The sequence below is a fragment of the Gymnoscopelus microlampas genome (assembly GCF_963454915.1).
Source record: "Gymnoscopelus microlampas genome assembly, chromosome: 19".
NCBI lineage: Eukaryota > Metazoa > Chordata > Actinopteri > Myctophiformes > Myctophidae > Gymnoscopelus > Gymnoscopelus microlampas.
The window spans coordinates 23694735-23710236 of NC_139956.1; the positions used below are offsets into that span (position 1 = coordinate 23694735).

Below are 15502 nucleotides of genomic sequence, written 5' to 3' on the forward strand. Positions count from 1 at the left end.
CTCGTCTAGTGTGGCTTGCATTGCCTTCCAGTGTTGATTCTACAGAATTGCCTGGGGGGGTGAAAACGAGCACTCCTTTTTCAATTTCCCTGTAACACACACATATATACAGTATATATATATATATATATATATATTAAGAGCGTCTGCTAAATGCCTAAATTGTATTGTAGATTGTAAGCCAAAATTAAATGTCAACCTGATATCGATTTATGACAGCTGAGGCACTCAGCCAGGATTTCAGTTAGTTTGCTTTTGACTAAACAGCAACAAACTAGACAGTACAACCAAACCAAGACTTCCACATGGTATTCATGGGAACAAACTTACAGGTAATCCATAGGGTCCCCTTGGTCCAGGTTCCCCAGATGCTCCTTTCTCACCCTGATACAAATAAAACAATGTTACATTTGAATTAAGGATACTGAATTAAGTCAACATTACAACCTACTGGGGCAGTAAGTAATAGTTGCAAATATCTAGGCGTTAAAGGTTTCATGACATTCAGTTTTACAACACATTAAAAGTCTTGGTCATGGTCCTTCAAACGTGTATACAAAGTTTTAACTGAAAATTCCACTCCAGTTAGCCATTGCAGGTGTTTTTCTCTCACATTTCTAAAGCCTTTTCAACTGCAATGAAAAAATAAATCTTTGCCTGCGGGTGTTGCTGGTGAGGGATTTTGCCCCCCCCCCCCCCAAAAAAGGAAAAGATAGGGGGGGGAGGGGTGAGGAGGAGAGTGGGCGGGATTAATGGCCTGTGACTTCACTCTTCAAGGGGAAATCACAGATTACTTTTCAGCCTAATTATTCAGAAAACCCCAGACCACAGAATGTTCAAAGTTCAGTTTTTTTGGGGTGTAATTGAGGTCATAAAACCCCCCAAAAAACATTAAAAAAAAAAAAGTGAAAATGAATGTCATAGAACCTTTAAGCTTCAACCTGCAAACCATAAATGATTTGTCCACTGTCTTCCTCTCCCAATGGAAAGAGGTAAATGCAACAATGTGCAAACTACAATAAAGATTGTGGCACATCTGGTGTAGGGAGACCACCTCTCCAACCAATGCAGATGGTACTAATATTGTATTAACATATTCTACCATACAGATTAGTTAGTTACGTTTTATTCATAAAAAAAGAAGTCCCAGATGTGCTTAATAAAAATAACTTAAGCAACATATCAACACTTATGATTGAAGAGAAACCTCAGAAATAATGTTGAAATTATGGGTCATTTAAAGCATATCATGATATTTTGTGTATACAACGGACAATGGTTTACGTTGACCTAAATGAAAATCTTCACTTACTATGTCACCCTTTGGCCCAGCAGGACCAGCTGGCCCAGTAGGTCCGTCCATGCCCTACAAAAATGAACATTGACATGGTGAGTCTTTAACGCTCAACTCAAAAGCTTGACCGGCAAAGTAATGTTGATTAGGATTGCCTGTTCGACAAATGCCATTCCTGAGGTGGAAATCAAGTTTCATGTTCAGTAGTCACATTTACACCGGTGTTGTAAATGTATTGTTACAAAATAGCAAGTAATGACATGGCTATATTGTATTATTCATATACGTTCATATACATTCGTATACAAGAGACTGATAAAAAGGAACCATTGCTACTGTAATTCACATGCACTGACCACAAGAGACGTTTACAATGCTGACACAGTTAATATATGAGTGTGTTAATACTGTGTTAATGGCACACAGGACAAACAAGAGCCTTCAAATGCCTCCTATCACAGCTGTTTGTACATTCAATAATCCAGTGACCACTTTAGTTTCAACCTGACATATTCTCAGCATGTCATTATGCTATAGGCGTAAAAAAAGATTTCAAAAGATCTCAAAATTATTATCTACAAGCTCACAATATCTCACACACCGAAATACGCTGTGAGCTTGTAGTTCGGTTATTTTTGCCATTTTTGAAAATTACAGTAAGTGGTTTACACTCAACTGTGCACGGCTTAATTCAAGTGCAGACTACTAGATCAGACATAATTTCCAAACAAGTTCTCAGAAGTGAAAAAACACAGAAGCCAGCCAAGTGGCAAAGGAGATTTAAAAAGTCTTAAAAGTACTTCTAGGATCAATAGGAATGCAGGCTTAAAAAGAAGAAGCTCCGAGCTCTCAAAAAAAGTAGGAGAGGATATTTAGTTGACAAACTTTAATGTATAAAAAAGTTCTCAGAAGTGACTGGAACCTCACATAACCTTATGTCTTCAGGCAGAATGACACACAGTGCCTATTCAGTGGATGGGGAGACATCAACAATGATTTCCAGGGGAAAGGGGGGAGGGAGGGGGTATGGAAGGTGAGAGGGGACATAACGAGATAGAGGTTGGGTGGTGATGTCGTTGGTCAAATGACACTCACCCTAATTCCGGGCTTGCCGTCCAAGCCAGAAGCTCCCTGCGTGGTTATGGAGGTATGAGTGACATGAACAAGGCGGGATTAGTACAAGATGATCACAGGTGATAACAGACACTTAATTGCTGTTATTGGGGCAGGTGGATGGCAGGGTATACATCAATCATAATTACATGTTACACAGAGCTCAGCTCAAGGGAATGAAGTAAAGAGGTGAGGCATTACAACACGCACACACTGAATACACACACACTGAATACTCAGTGAATACTAGACAGACAGACAGACAGACAGACAGACAGACAGACAGACAGACAGACAGACAGACAGACAGACAGACAGACAGACAGACAGACAGACAGACAGACAGACAGACAGACAGACAGACAGACAGACAGACAGACAGACAGACAGACAGACACACACACACACACACACACACACACACACACACACACACACACACACACACACACACACACACACACACACACACACACACACACACACACACACACACACACACACACACACACACACACACACACACACACACACACACACACACACACACACACACAAATGTGTGCTAATGCACACCACACACAGACAAGAAACTTTGCCAGAAGTCAAGTGATGGGAGAGGAGACAGGACAATAATTTAGGAGGGAGAGAGGAATGAAGAAGTGACGGACAGGGATGTGTGTTTTGGGGATATCCGAGGGTGCACAGCTATGCACATTACTTACAGGGAGACCCAAGGGTCCGCGGTCCCCTTTGTGACCTGGCTCCCCACGGACACCCTTTGTGCCATGCAGCCCCCCGTCTCCCTAGGGGGCAAGATTAATAGTAATTAGACATTAAATGTAGAATTATTAATGTGGTTTAATAATAATTATTAATTATCAAATCCTACGCATGGACGTGGAAACAGTAAGTCCTGTTGTGAGGTGGTATAGTATTGATTGATTGATGGATGTCTTTATTGATCATGAAATTAAATCATATGTCACATACATACATCTGTAACAAACATCTGACCCACCATAATCAACAGGATAACGCAAAAGAGCTTACAGCTTGTTTCCACTGCGGTCCTTTATGATCATGTTTCAAGTTTACAATGTGGATAAGGAAGGTTTGAGTGAATCATAAAATAATTAACCCACTTTCAACTGCCATCATCTTGAATTGAACTGTTGAGTGGCTCAATTGTAATCCTACTATACTTTGTTTATACAGTATTATGTTATGTATTATTTCCTTTCTGAGATTTACCTTCAGTCCAGGGAAGCCATGAGGACCCTGAAAACAGATACAATAATACATGTTAGTTGTAAAGAAGAAAGAAGCTAATATTCTAAATGTTAGTTGTAAAGAAGCTAATATTCTAAATGTTAGTTGTAAAGAAGCTAATACCCTGAAAACAATCATACACTTTGTTTCCATTGTACCTCAAGCGACTATAACTTTCTTTCAAGACTACACATTTTTCCAATACTTTAAGAACCAGATATTTAATTTCACTTCAGTGTGCATCCATGTAAGTTACTGTACACAGTATGTTCCATTTGCGTTGAGTTGCTATGGTAAAACTGTACTACGTGCAGGAAAGCATGCACCGTCATAGAATTACATAGTCAAGACAATTTAGCCTATTGCACCATGACCCCACAAGCAGTAGCTGTTATCTCTGACTAACAATCCTCCCATGACAGACAGCCGGCCTTACTCATGATGAGGAAAGATAAATGTGATTAGGATTTGTTACATAATCAAGAGAAAGCAAAAGTGCGCATAGGCCTGTTATGCAAAGTCATGTAATGTGATTATAGTTGCCGATATTCTGGTTCAATTCTGTTTTTGCCACACATATGTCACACCTTATGGGTTCTGTGAATAAAAGTCTGGGAAACAAAACACTGTGTCAGCTATTTTCAATGTCCTCCTAGTTACAATGTTTAGGTCCTATTTTCTTACCCACAAAAAAAAGAAAGAAAAGAAAATCTGGTGATGGGTCACTCCATAGCAAACTGACACCAATTAAATTCAATATGAGCCATTTTTTTTTGGATTGTAGACTCTGTTTTTTAATGCATCTTTTAAAAGATGAACCACCAGCACACAAAATTATGTCAATTTTTTGTGCCACACGTTTCGGCCCCTGCCTTCCTTAGTAGCTGCATGCAGCAAGGGTATGCAACTACTGCAGTATACAAAATTAATAAGCAAAGGTTATGAACTGTGAATGAGTATGACACATTCACTACATGGGTGGATCTTCTTAAGATGACATGCATTAGAGTTAGCGTCCACCATTTCATGTGATGTAAAATTGCATACTGCACTAGGATGCACTAAAATAAGGTATTTTGATGACCATTCTGATCATTTTGATATGGACAAACTCACCATAGGCCCTGGAGGTCCGTGGGGCCCTGGTGGCCCTGGGTGGCCAGTGATCTACAAATGAGAGAATGTATAAAACAAATGTAATGAAGGGCTAACGACACGCGCACCATGGGTGCTAGGTTAAAAGCAGAACATAGTTTAAGGATAGAACCACGTTGCTGTATGGTTTAGACTTCCTTATTAAGAGAAAATACTCTTCTAAATAAATAAGCCTAAACCATAGCTTGGTGTGTGGGTTCTACCATGTTATTTATGGCATGCATTTCACAATAAAAAGTACAAGACTACTTAACAAAAGAACAAGTATTGTTGTTCAAGTGTCTGTGCGTAGTGACATACCGAGGAACCTTCAGGACCTGCGAGACCTGCTTCTCCCTTATCCCCTTTGAATCCGTTCACACCCTGAGGAAGAATTAACAATTTTAAGAGTCCTGTGTAAAACAACAAGGGTGTGCGTTGCTCTTTAGTCAAATTCACCTGTGCAACCTATAAGCTTAGTGGGTGGCACTAAAAGAGAGTTCTTTTTAGACACTGCTGAGTCTTAATTGTGGGGAATTCTACATGCCTGCCTGCAGGTACACACACACACACACACACACACACACACACACACACACACACACACACACACACACACACACACACACACACACACACACACACACACACACACACACACACACACACACACACACACACACACACACACACACACACATGTTAACAACACTGCTCTCACAGTCATTTGTTTACAACCAGTGGTGGAGAAAGTACTCACATTTTCAGGGGGGCATTTTCACCAGATTAATTATTTGGTTGTCTTCACTGATTTAATGCATGTGATTTAGTAGCACTGCAGACTTGAGTTAGTTAATGTTTTACAGTGCTATCTTGAATCCCTATAATGATTTAGACTGTAGGCTTCAGTATATGCTCTCATATAAGCCTACAGACTAGGCTACTGTAAGCAAGACATTTCTAAATAACCACATACGTCCAATGACTAAGACAAATTCATTGAACATTTTGTCTTCATCAGTATTATGATTATTGTGTTATATATACGAACAGTACATATATTATTAAGGATGGAGTATTAACATGTAAAGAAAATATATCCATAACAGCCTACATTTACTCAAGTATTGTACTTAAGTACAATTTTGAGGCATCCAGAAGGAGACAGTGCATGGGCTTCGCAGTTTCGTGCACATGGTAATGGTCAATGGCTGTGTGCAAATTCAGATCAACTGCTCCAGCCACTGAGGAGAACCGGGAAGAACCAATTTTGGCCTCACCACCACTACAGAGCTTTGTAGAATTATAGTAGGATAGTAGGATGGTATCTTACTGGCAAGCCAGGTAAACCAGTTGTGCCTTTTTCTCCTGAAGAGCCAGGGATTCCCATGTCTCCTTTGGAACCTTTATAGCCCTGAACAGAGATGATTACATGTTACACACAGACAACAACATTCTAAACTATTTTGACTGTTCACCCTGAGGTTATTTTGGTAAATACCTCCTCTGGTTGAAAATTTGCACTAGTGCTATACACTTTTAACAATGCATCTGGTTTGTCCAATGTGATGTCCATGTCAAATAAAATAAACATAGCATAACTTTAAAGAAATGACATCTATACATGTCATTGTCTATTCACAGCTTTGGCTATATCATACATTACGTAAACATATTGTAATGCCATTGGCTACACCTACATGATTAAACAATTGAATTTCATTCACAAATCAATCTGTTCTACAGCAGCTGTATTTCAGCTAGATCTATGCTATAACATAATGCATACAAATGCTATAACCACGTAACAGACAAAAAATAACGGCACAGTGAAGTTTAGTGTGTTGGATGACCTATCTCAAGCAAGTTTCAAGTCAAGTTGTACATACTGTTCTGAAATTTATGAAATCAAATGGCTTCCTCAGAAATCAAACAAACTCCAGTGTGCATTGAAAAACTGTCGGCAGTAATGTCACCTGTACTGCGAGTTGTAATCAATGGCCTTGGTTACCATGCCAATTACATTGCTCAGATAATGTGTGCCGTAGTCACATACAGTACTGTATCACAAGGGAATGTCCATAGTGTTCAAGTCAACTGAGCAGAACTCTCTCAAAACATTTCAAAGTGGACTTTAACATAGATCAACTCACTCTTTCACCATCCAGTCCAGGCAGTCCAGGCATGCCTTGATCCCCCTGACAGCAATGAAACAAACAAATGAAACGAACACATCTGTGACTGAGATTCTCTGTATAGTAACAGTGTGAAATAACTTTGAGAGGTGAATTTAAGTATCACGAGATTTACACAAAAAAGGACAACGGTAAACGTCATAGAATGATAAACCAACAACACAAATTGCATCGTCGGCGGAGCATTTAAACCATTATGTGAAAGCACACACATCCAAACAATAAATACTAGGCGTAGGACAGAAAAAACAATGAAAACAATTAAGTGAAGTCCACAGTCCACACAGTCGAAAATGCTCCCGTAGCAATTCATTTATTACCACCATGTGACAGTTTGAGCATCAGCTCTTCATCAGGCAAAGGGTTTGATGAAGAACTGACGAAACGTCACGTGCTGGTAATAAATTAATCTCTAATGGAAGCATTTTCTAGTCTTCTTTTGTGCAGACTTTCTTCTTTTAAGCAAAATTTTATTTACCTTTCCACCCTGTGGTCCAATTGGCCCGGGAGGCCCGGCAGGACCCTAGATTAACACAGACATATTACAGACATCAACACATTATGTCTACTTTTGACTGGGGATGACATCAGTTCTATGACAATTCAACTCAGTACAACAAGGCCCTGAGGTAAACACAGCGGGAGTGGATGAGTACATTAATTGAAGTGCATCAACTTGAATGGAATTGCCTGTCACCCTGAAATCATTCACACTATACACACAATTGTAAGGAATAACTTGTGTATCAACACAACAACATATAACACAACGACACACGCAAAAAGTTAGTTAGTTGTAGAGTAGAGAATTAAAACATAATCACCTAATTATTTTATTTTATGTTTATATTTTTTTGTTAGTAATTCACAATTACATTTTTGATCACTTTGTTCTATTATTGTGCAAATAAGCTAGCAACATAAGGATACACTTGATACTTGACTGGTTGTAGTGGCCTATCACAACATTAACATAGACCTAGATGTCCTTGTATGGCCAGAGGACTACATTTCCTTGTACACAAAAAATGTAGAAAGGACCATACCAGCATCAACACATGCCTATTCACAGCTTCGGACATTATTGCCCACAAACAGGCAATTTTCCCATTAATGCCTTTATTTGTAGGCCTATAGTAGATTTTGCATTTGTTTATATTTTATCCAAAGTCATTAAAACATTACAAAACATACAGGAATAATTAAGTCAAAGTTGACAAAACATCATTGCGCAGTTTGTGAGTCATAGGCCTTTGATTACCATTTTAAAATGCAATCATAATTTAACTTCGACAAAACAAAAACTGCACAATGATACAATGATAGTTTAGTACGTTGGATTAAGAACGAAGCATGTTTCAAGTCTGTGCAAGTTGCTTTTCATACCATACTGTAATAAATGAATGTTTCCTTGAAAATCAAGACAAACTACAGTATGCTTTGGGAAATGGCCAGCAGTAATGTGAAGTATACTGTACAGCAAGTTGTAATCAATGAGTTAAACATGCCAGTCCAACAGTGGTCCTTTACAACAATCCACAATCCATGTCTAAGGAATGCCATTACTTCTCTATCCAGATTAAAAGTGTTTAGCTTACTTTAAACATGCTATATATACAGTACTTACTGTGGATAGATAGATATAGTTCATGCATACATATAGTATAATGTGAAGTATAATGCTAGTAAGGTATTTGTGGGTGAGTAATGGTTCTCAGTACATGCATGAGCAACACACATAATCCCTGAAAAGCTTGGAATGATTCAGTAACTGACAAAAGCAGCAATGAAGTCTGATTCAGTGCTAGATTGCACGCCAGCAAGATACAGGATATCTTACAAACACTTACACAGTAAAATCCTGAATTTAGCTCTGAGGCTGTACACATGTAACCAAACAAACCCGTAAGAATCAAGTTTGTTTACATTTGTGCAGTTTGTGAGTTATAAATCGCTTAATTATCTGTTTACTGTGTAGGGAATGTTGACTGTTAAGCAATTGCACATGGGAAATGGGTGAAACAGGGAATGGCGCAGGGCAGGTCTGAGGCTGTTGTTTTGGGTGGTTCCATGCTGGGACAAAAGAGCAGCACTTATGACAAAGACAGCGTGGGGGTAAATTACCGTCACTGTAAGAGTGGTAATCTTCTGTGTTCGGCCAAAGGAGGGGAAGAGAAGGAAGGAGGAGATAAGATTGCATAGGTCACTCGACAAACCAGCCTGTCAGCGCACTCGAACACGGACACACCTCATAATAAACATGGTCTCTGCTGGTGACAGAATCTGAACTGCATGCTAGTGAGAGTATTTATGAACTCTGCACTTCAAGCTGCATGGGTGAAAGTCTACGTTTATAGTCTCGGTTTATAATGTCTTTTATCAGCCGCGCCAAGAAAATGTTTACCCAATTTGGTGTAGGGCTATTAAAGGTTAAGAAAACAAACTTCCAGCCGCCATTTGATACAGTTGACATACATATCGTAAAATTGAGTGTTACTACAGTATGTTGTAACACAAAAGTCATACAACAAGCTTCAGAAGTCTATCAATAAATAACCTCAGCAGTGACCCTGATATATTTTTGAATCATAACTTAGTGAAATCTATAAACAGTGTCTGACCTGCAAGGCCTCCTGAATGTTTCCATTGTAATCGATGATCTCTGTGGCCCCTTGATCTCCTTTCTGCCCACCGGGACCCTGAAGATGGATGGCATTAGGAATCACATTAGTTAAACACATCACATCTGCTTTCATACAATATGCTGGCAAAAACAAGAAACTAGACTTTGTTTCAAAAGCCCTTTTCTTATTTGTATGATGTTATTTTCTTCTTCTATCCATTGTTGTTGACAAGAGTCTTCTAAGATTGTTTAGGTACAATGGCCTAGATTGTTGTCCCTCTTACTATTGGTTGATTGTAGTAATGATGATGATGATGTAGTAGTTGTAGGAATTAACCACTTAAACCCTGTATATACTTTGTTGACCAAGGTCCCCAGCGGTCTATCCTTGGCCCTCATCGTATCCCTCAACACCAAATCTCTTTGCCAGAAATAGACAAACTACAGTACAAGCTTCATGTGGTTTAAGATTGTTATGTGATTGCTAAAATGTAATTGCACTTGCTCAATTGTACTTTGTATATGCTCTTATAGCATTGCAAGATAAACATGGCATTGCTGTTGAATATTCTCTTCAATTTGTCATAATGACAAGAAGTGTGATTGATTGCACCTCAAAAGGGAACACATTAAAGGAGTGAGTAAAAGATTACACTGCCCCCTGGTGGCATCAACAGTTGCAGCAACAGTTGCATATTGCTCTTTGCTGTTGTTAGTTCAGACAATTTTAGATTAATTATGTGTCCAAGCCGCATCATGTACTGTAGGTGTTTCCAGTAAATAAGTTAGTTTTAACAGTAAACAGAAAGAAAAGTTATACAGTCAATATTCATCAGCATGCAAAATCAATGCTCTGCAAACTGGTGTAAGAAAAGCTGTTTATTGATACTCTTGTTGTTGATGATGATGATACAGTATGTTTATAACTTACCCTGGGGCCCATGGGGCCCAAATCTCCATTATCCCCAGTCTCTCCCTGGATCAAGGTAACAAACAAGTCAAACATCGTATGGCATTTCATATCACATTGGTATGACAAAATAAGGTGTGGTGTGGTGTGGTGTAGTATGGTTTGGTGTGGTAAATATTGGGGTATATTGGTGGAATGACAGTATCAAGTTTGCACATTGATATACAATCTTAAAAAACACAGTAGAAACTGATCAGGGTATGTAAAAAGTATATATAAATGAATTATACATCAGAGATGCCTTGATTACCTTTGAACCTTTAAAGCCAGGCATGCCAGACTCGCCTTGAAATCCCTGCAATTGATGAGAAAATACGGTGAGCAAAAAGAGAGATACATATACGTACATTCTGAACATACCCTTGGCTACAAACTTCACTCTTTTTAAAATTGTAGGCAGTTTTTAGAATTGTATTTAGACAGGATAGAGTAGAGACAGGAAACTGAGCAAGGGCAGAGAGGGTGAAACACAGGTCTCCACAAAGAAATCGAACAGGGGACGTTGCAATTATGTGGTCAACGCACTATCCACTTAGCAACTGGCGTGCCCCTCCATTCATTTTCAACGCATATTTCACAGAGGAAATAACGCCAGCTTCTCTTATTCCGCCCTGAAGAGCAGCATGTTTAGTTTCAACCCCAGAAAAAAAGAGGGAGAAAAAAAAGGACCTGCGTTCCATGTGCAATTACCACAGGGTAAATGGAGGAATTGTTTATTTGAAATGTGATGGTTAAATGGTGATGGTTATTCCTTTGGGGGTTCCCACAGGATATGAAAAGGCCATACAGATCATCTCCGTTTAGACTGCAGATTAAGCCACCTGTCAGGTCAGCGCCACTTATAAACAATGGTTAAGCTCATTCATATCATGTTCAGTCTGTTTGCACTCTAGGGAATGCCTCTAACACTTTATTGCACATAATGGGTATTTGTCTTTCTTTGCAAGGGCCGAATACTTGATGAATGCTTTGGAATCACATTCTGCTCTGTCCTTACTCACTTGTTGGATTGTTCCTACTTTTAGCATGTGTTTAGGGAAAAACGTCTGCAGATGGCAGCAAAAACCAATGAGACACATGGGAAATATGAAAGGACAGCTGTGATCAGCCAATGTAGTCTTTCAAAATATACAAATAATATTAATCTTTTTTTTTTACCCGACAGTCGAATGGTACCACAGGCAAGAACCACTCTAATGCCTGACAGCAAGTCCCCGGTTTGATTCCCGGTCGGCCGGAAGCATTTGCTGCATCACATCACTCCCCTACTCTCTCTCCCTGTCCTTTCTCTCGACAACGATTATTGAATAAAGGCTAGAAAAGCCCCAAAAAATTATTAAATAAATATAATACATTAAAATAGATATACTGTAACAGGAAACATTATGAAAACATATACAGTATGTCATGCACACAATACACACACACACACACACACACACACACAAATAACCTTAGGGCCAAGTGGTCCGATGTCTCCTCGATCACCCTTGCCTGGTAAACCACGGTCCCCTCTTTCACCCTACGGAGAAACAAACCACCAAATAAACCAAATATAACTTTTTTTAAAATCTTTTCACTCATGTAGGCCACACCCAAGTCATATTTTTTGATCTTCAGCATTTTTTTTTATAGAACTGAGCTCCTGAACAAAATTGCTGATACTGTATATTAAGGAGACCAATCCTGTCATACTTAGCTCATTGTGAACAGGTGAATCTGTAGCCAGTGATTCAAGACACATTTTGAACCACTTGATTAATAATTGTTGAGACCTTAGAGTACTTCAGATTAATTCAAATTATATGGTTCAGATGGGTCTGTGGAAGCTGCTGCTCTTACAATCCACCTGGCATTGAAAAATGTGACCGAAAGCATGATGAAGCATTGAATCCTCCCCCCCCCTATGAATATCAGAGAGCTAGAAAATGCTCTCTGACACCTTATTGAATTGTGATTCTGAAAACTGAAGTTCTGTTAAATCAGGCTTTTCACACTTTATCAGCTCAAAATACATGTTTGGAAAAATTATGAAACCCTAGGCATTATGAATAATGGTGAATGTGATACACCAAAATGTAATCTGATTCATATAGCATTATGAATAGAACAGAAAAAAAGTTCATTAACCAGATTAGAGAAAATAGTCATTCATTCATATTTATGTATGTGAAACCTTTGTAGTAAGAAAGCACTTCCCTCAACCTCTTCACCAGACAGCAGACAGTGCAGACAAGATTGAAAGTCTGAAAACCATGCATTCCTTTCAAAGTAAATTGACTAAAAAAGGCCAGTAGAGGGGGGTGTGGTACAGCTTACTGAGATCCAAACCTTCTATCACTTCTCTGATGCACTGAACTAACTTGAACTAGAATCAATGACCACTGACCAGAGTTCTCTCATCGGTTCTGCATCCGTTTTCTTTTGTACATTCTTTCAAGAAGTCAGTGACATTCTGTTGTGGATAAAAGTGACCAGTAACCACAGATCACTAATTTAAAATGAATGAACTAGGATAGGTTCAGAAGCATAAATTACTAAATGCTTCAGACCTGAAACAATGCAATTGAACACTTTGAATGTTCAATCTAAATTACCCTGCCAGCATTTCAGAGTACGACCATCAGACAGGGCCAAAGATGATGAGATGATTTCCCTCCATCATCACCACTAAGTAATGCCACCAAACTGTCTGTGCCAGTTACAGATTCTACCAAAATTCTACCAATCCTCACGTTCATCGACTTGATACAAAGTGTTCTGAAGAGAGTAGGGGTACCAGACTCATCATTACAAACCCTGACTCTTCATATACACACAGTACTTTGGAAACCGAGTGTTTGTGAAATGTGCTATATGAATAAAGTGTACTGGATTGGATATACACCAATGGTTCTCAACGTGGGGGCCTGGTGTAAACCACTTTAAACAAATATACTGTACATTGGCTATTTTTAAATAGTAGATCTACAAGCTCACAAGGCATCGCAATGCAATGGCCTGTGAGCTTGCAAATCTGCTATTTTCCCCAAATCATGAAAAAAATGTAATAGGTGAAAAGGTTGTAATATATTTTTTAAACATTTTAACATATCACTGGCACAAAATATGTTTCTATGGTGTCTGCGGCCAAATGCATATTGATTTGGGAGTCCTTGACATGAAAAAGTTAATAGAAACACTGATATACACTGTTGCAGCAGGCCTGCATGTACAACACTGTTGTACAGTATAAGACTGTTCATGATTCACAGTAACGTATGAGGCAACCTACCTTGGTTCCTGGGAGCCCTGGAAGCCCGGGTTCTCCCTGGGGACCCAAGAATCCAGGCTCGCCCTGAAATTACCAGCGAAATAAGTATCAATTTACTATACCACAGGCAGTATGTGGTGTAATACTGCGCCCCCACCCCCTCCCCACAAGCAGTGTGCGGTGTAATACTGAGCCCGCCCCCCCGTGGTGAGCACTGAACACATATGCAAGATGCATGGACGAATACACAAACACAAGCATGCAAATACTGATTTCACCAGTATATGAGTACACACACGCGCGCGCGTACACACACACACACACACACACACACACACACACACACACACACACACACACACACACACACACACACACACACACACACACACACACACACACACACACACACACACACACACACACACACACACACACGTTTATGTCCTGGTTTCACATTATTGTAATAACCTCTCCTTCATGGTATGACTCCTCTCAAATGTATGAGCTTATAGTCCCTTGTTAAACCGTAACTGCTGCACAGAGAAGTGATTAGATTAAATGGGTACAAAAGCCAACTGCTACTGTACATGTGATCAAGTCCTCCCATTTAAACATTTTGAGTAACAAAGCATTTTCCACTTTCACAGAACAGTTGCGGATTGGTGAGCCTAGTTGTAATGGATAATTTAATTTACAGGGAGTCAAATGCTGGTGCTAACTTCTAAATGGGGATATCTTATTATATGATTTACAGCAACTTGTGCAAACCAAAGCTCCCACATACATTTGAAACCGTTCAAAGATTTTGCATTGCCAGTGGACACTTGCCTCTAAAACTTTGGACAACCAGGAGAAATGTAGACGAAAATGTGGGTGACCTCAGAACTTGTGAGTTCTATGTTAGCAACACATTGTTAGATCCCATCAAGCATTCCGTCCTCTTAAGTAAAAACAGGAGTATATAAAATAAAGTTGTTGTTTTTTTACAAGGCCAACAGGTTACAAGCATACACAAAGTGGGTACAAGCAAAACAAAAACCAAAACAGTAACAAGCATCATCTCATCATGCCTGTATGAGCATTCATTGCATTCACACGTTGTATATCAAGCCAACGAACCTACTAAAGTATAATGTTTATCACAGTGTTTGCCATTCATTTGCCATGTACGGTTTCTAATTGAAGGCAGTGAAATATGTTTCTCTCTTTTTTTGGTTTTGCAGTAGATTAAGACACGTTTGCTACACACGTCCATAATACAAAGTCCATTTTAGGAATTCTTGATTGACGTAAAAGATAATTGCCTTCTCCTTAACAAGCATGTCTTTTTTAAGTATTCTGCACTGACGAGACTCCTTAGGACAATCACAGGAAGTGGATTGCGGGCATAGGCACTGGTGTAGCACTCCAAATTCATCAGAGCACATTCACTACATCACAGGCCTCTATTTTATTCCATTTCAAACATAAATGACACTTTTTTCCCCCTTAGGTTTTAGAAGATGTTTTGGCTTAGAAGCACACATGCACTATTCTGTCCCCTAAATCAATTTAACTTGTGTTATTCACATAGGTGATAGCACAGGTATGTGTTTCCCTTTATAAGTCTCTGACTAGCTCTGGCTGTTGAGCATCTAATTTATGT

General features: G+C 39.2%; 1 protein-coding gene across 6 annotated transcripts in view; it reads right to left on the bottom strand.

The window, feature by feature from the left end:
- The window catches only part of col25a1 (collagen type XXV alpha 1 chain), a 193340-nt gene that overhangs the window by 8679 nt on the left and 169159 nt on the right, over positions 1-15502 (bottom strand). For 3 of the 6 annotated variants that reach the window (XM_084043472.1, XM_084043468.1, XM_084043469.1), the window contains exons 16-31: positions 13876-13938; positions 12055-12123; positions 10852-10896; positions 10563-10607; positions 9630-9707; positions 9133-9156; positions 7487-7531; positions 6967-7011; positions 6147-6227; positions 5135-5197; positions 4796-4846; positions 3662-3688; positions 3133-3213; positions 2390-2425; positions 1313-1366; positions 331-384 (exon numbers count right to left, since the gene is read on the bottom strand). In XM_084043472.1, the coding sequence (XP_083899598.1) occupies positions 331-384; positions 1313-1366; positions 2390-2425; positions 3133-3213; positions 3662-3688; positions 4796-4846; positions 5135-5197; positions 6147-6227; positions 6967-7011; positions 7487-7531; positions 9133-9156; positions 9630-9707; positions 10563-10607; positions 10852-10896; positions 12055-12123; positions 13876-13938 (861 nt within the window). The remainder of the gene's footprint in view (positions 1-330; positions 385-1312; positions 1367-2389; positions 2426-3132; positions 3214-3661; positions 3689-4795; positions 4847-5134; positions 5198-6146; positions 6228-6966; positions 7012-7486; positions 7532-9132; positions 9157-9629; positions 9708-10562; positions 10608-10851; positions 10897-12054; positions 12124-13875; positions 13939-15502) is intronic. The other 3 variants (XM_084043470.1, XM_084043473.1, XM_084043471.1) reach the window with 2 other exon arrangements.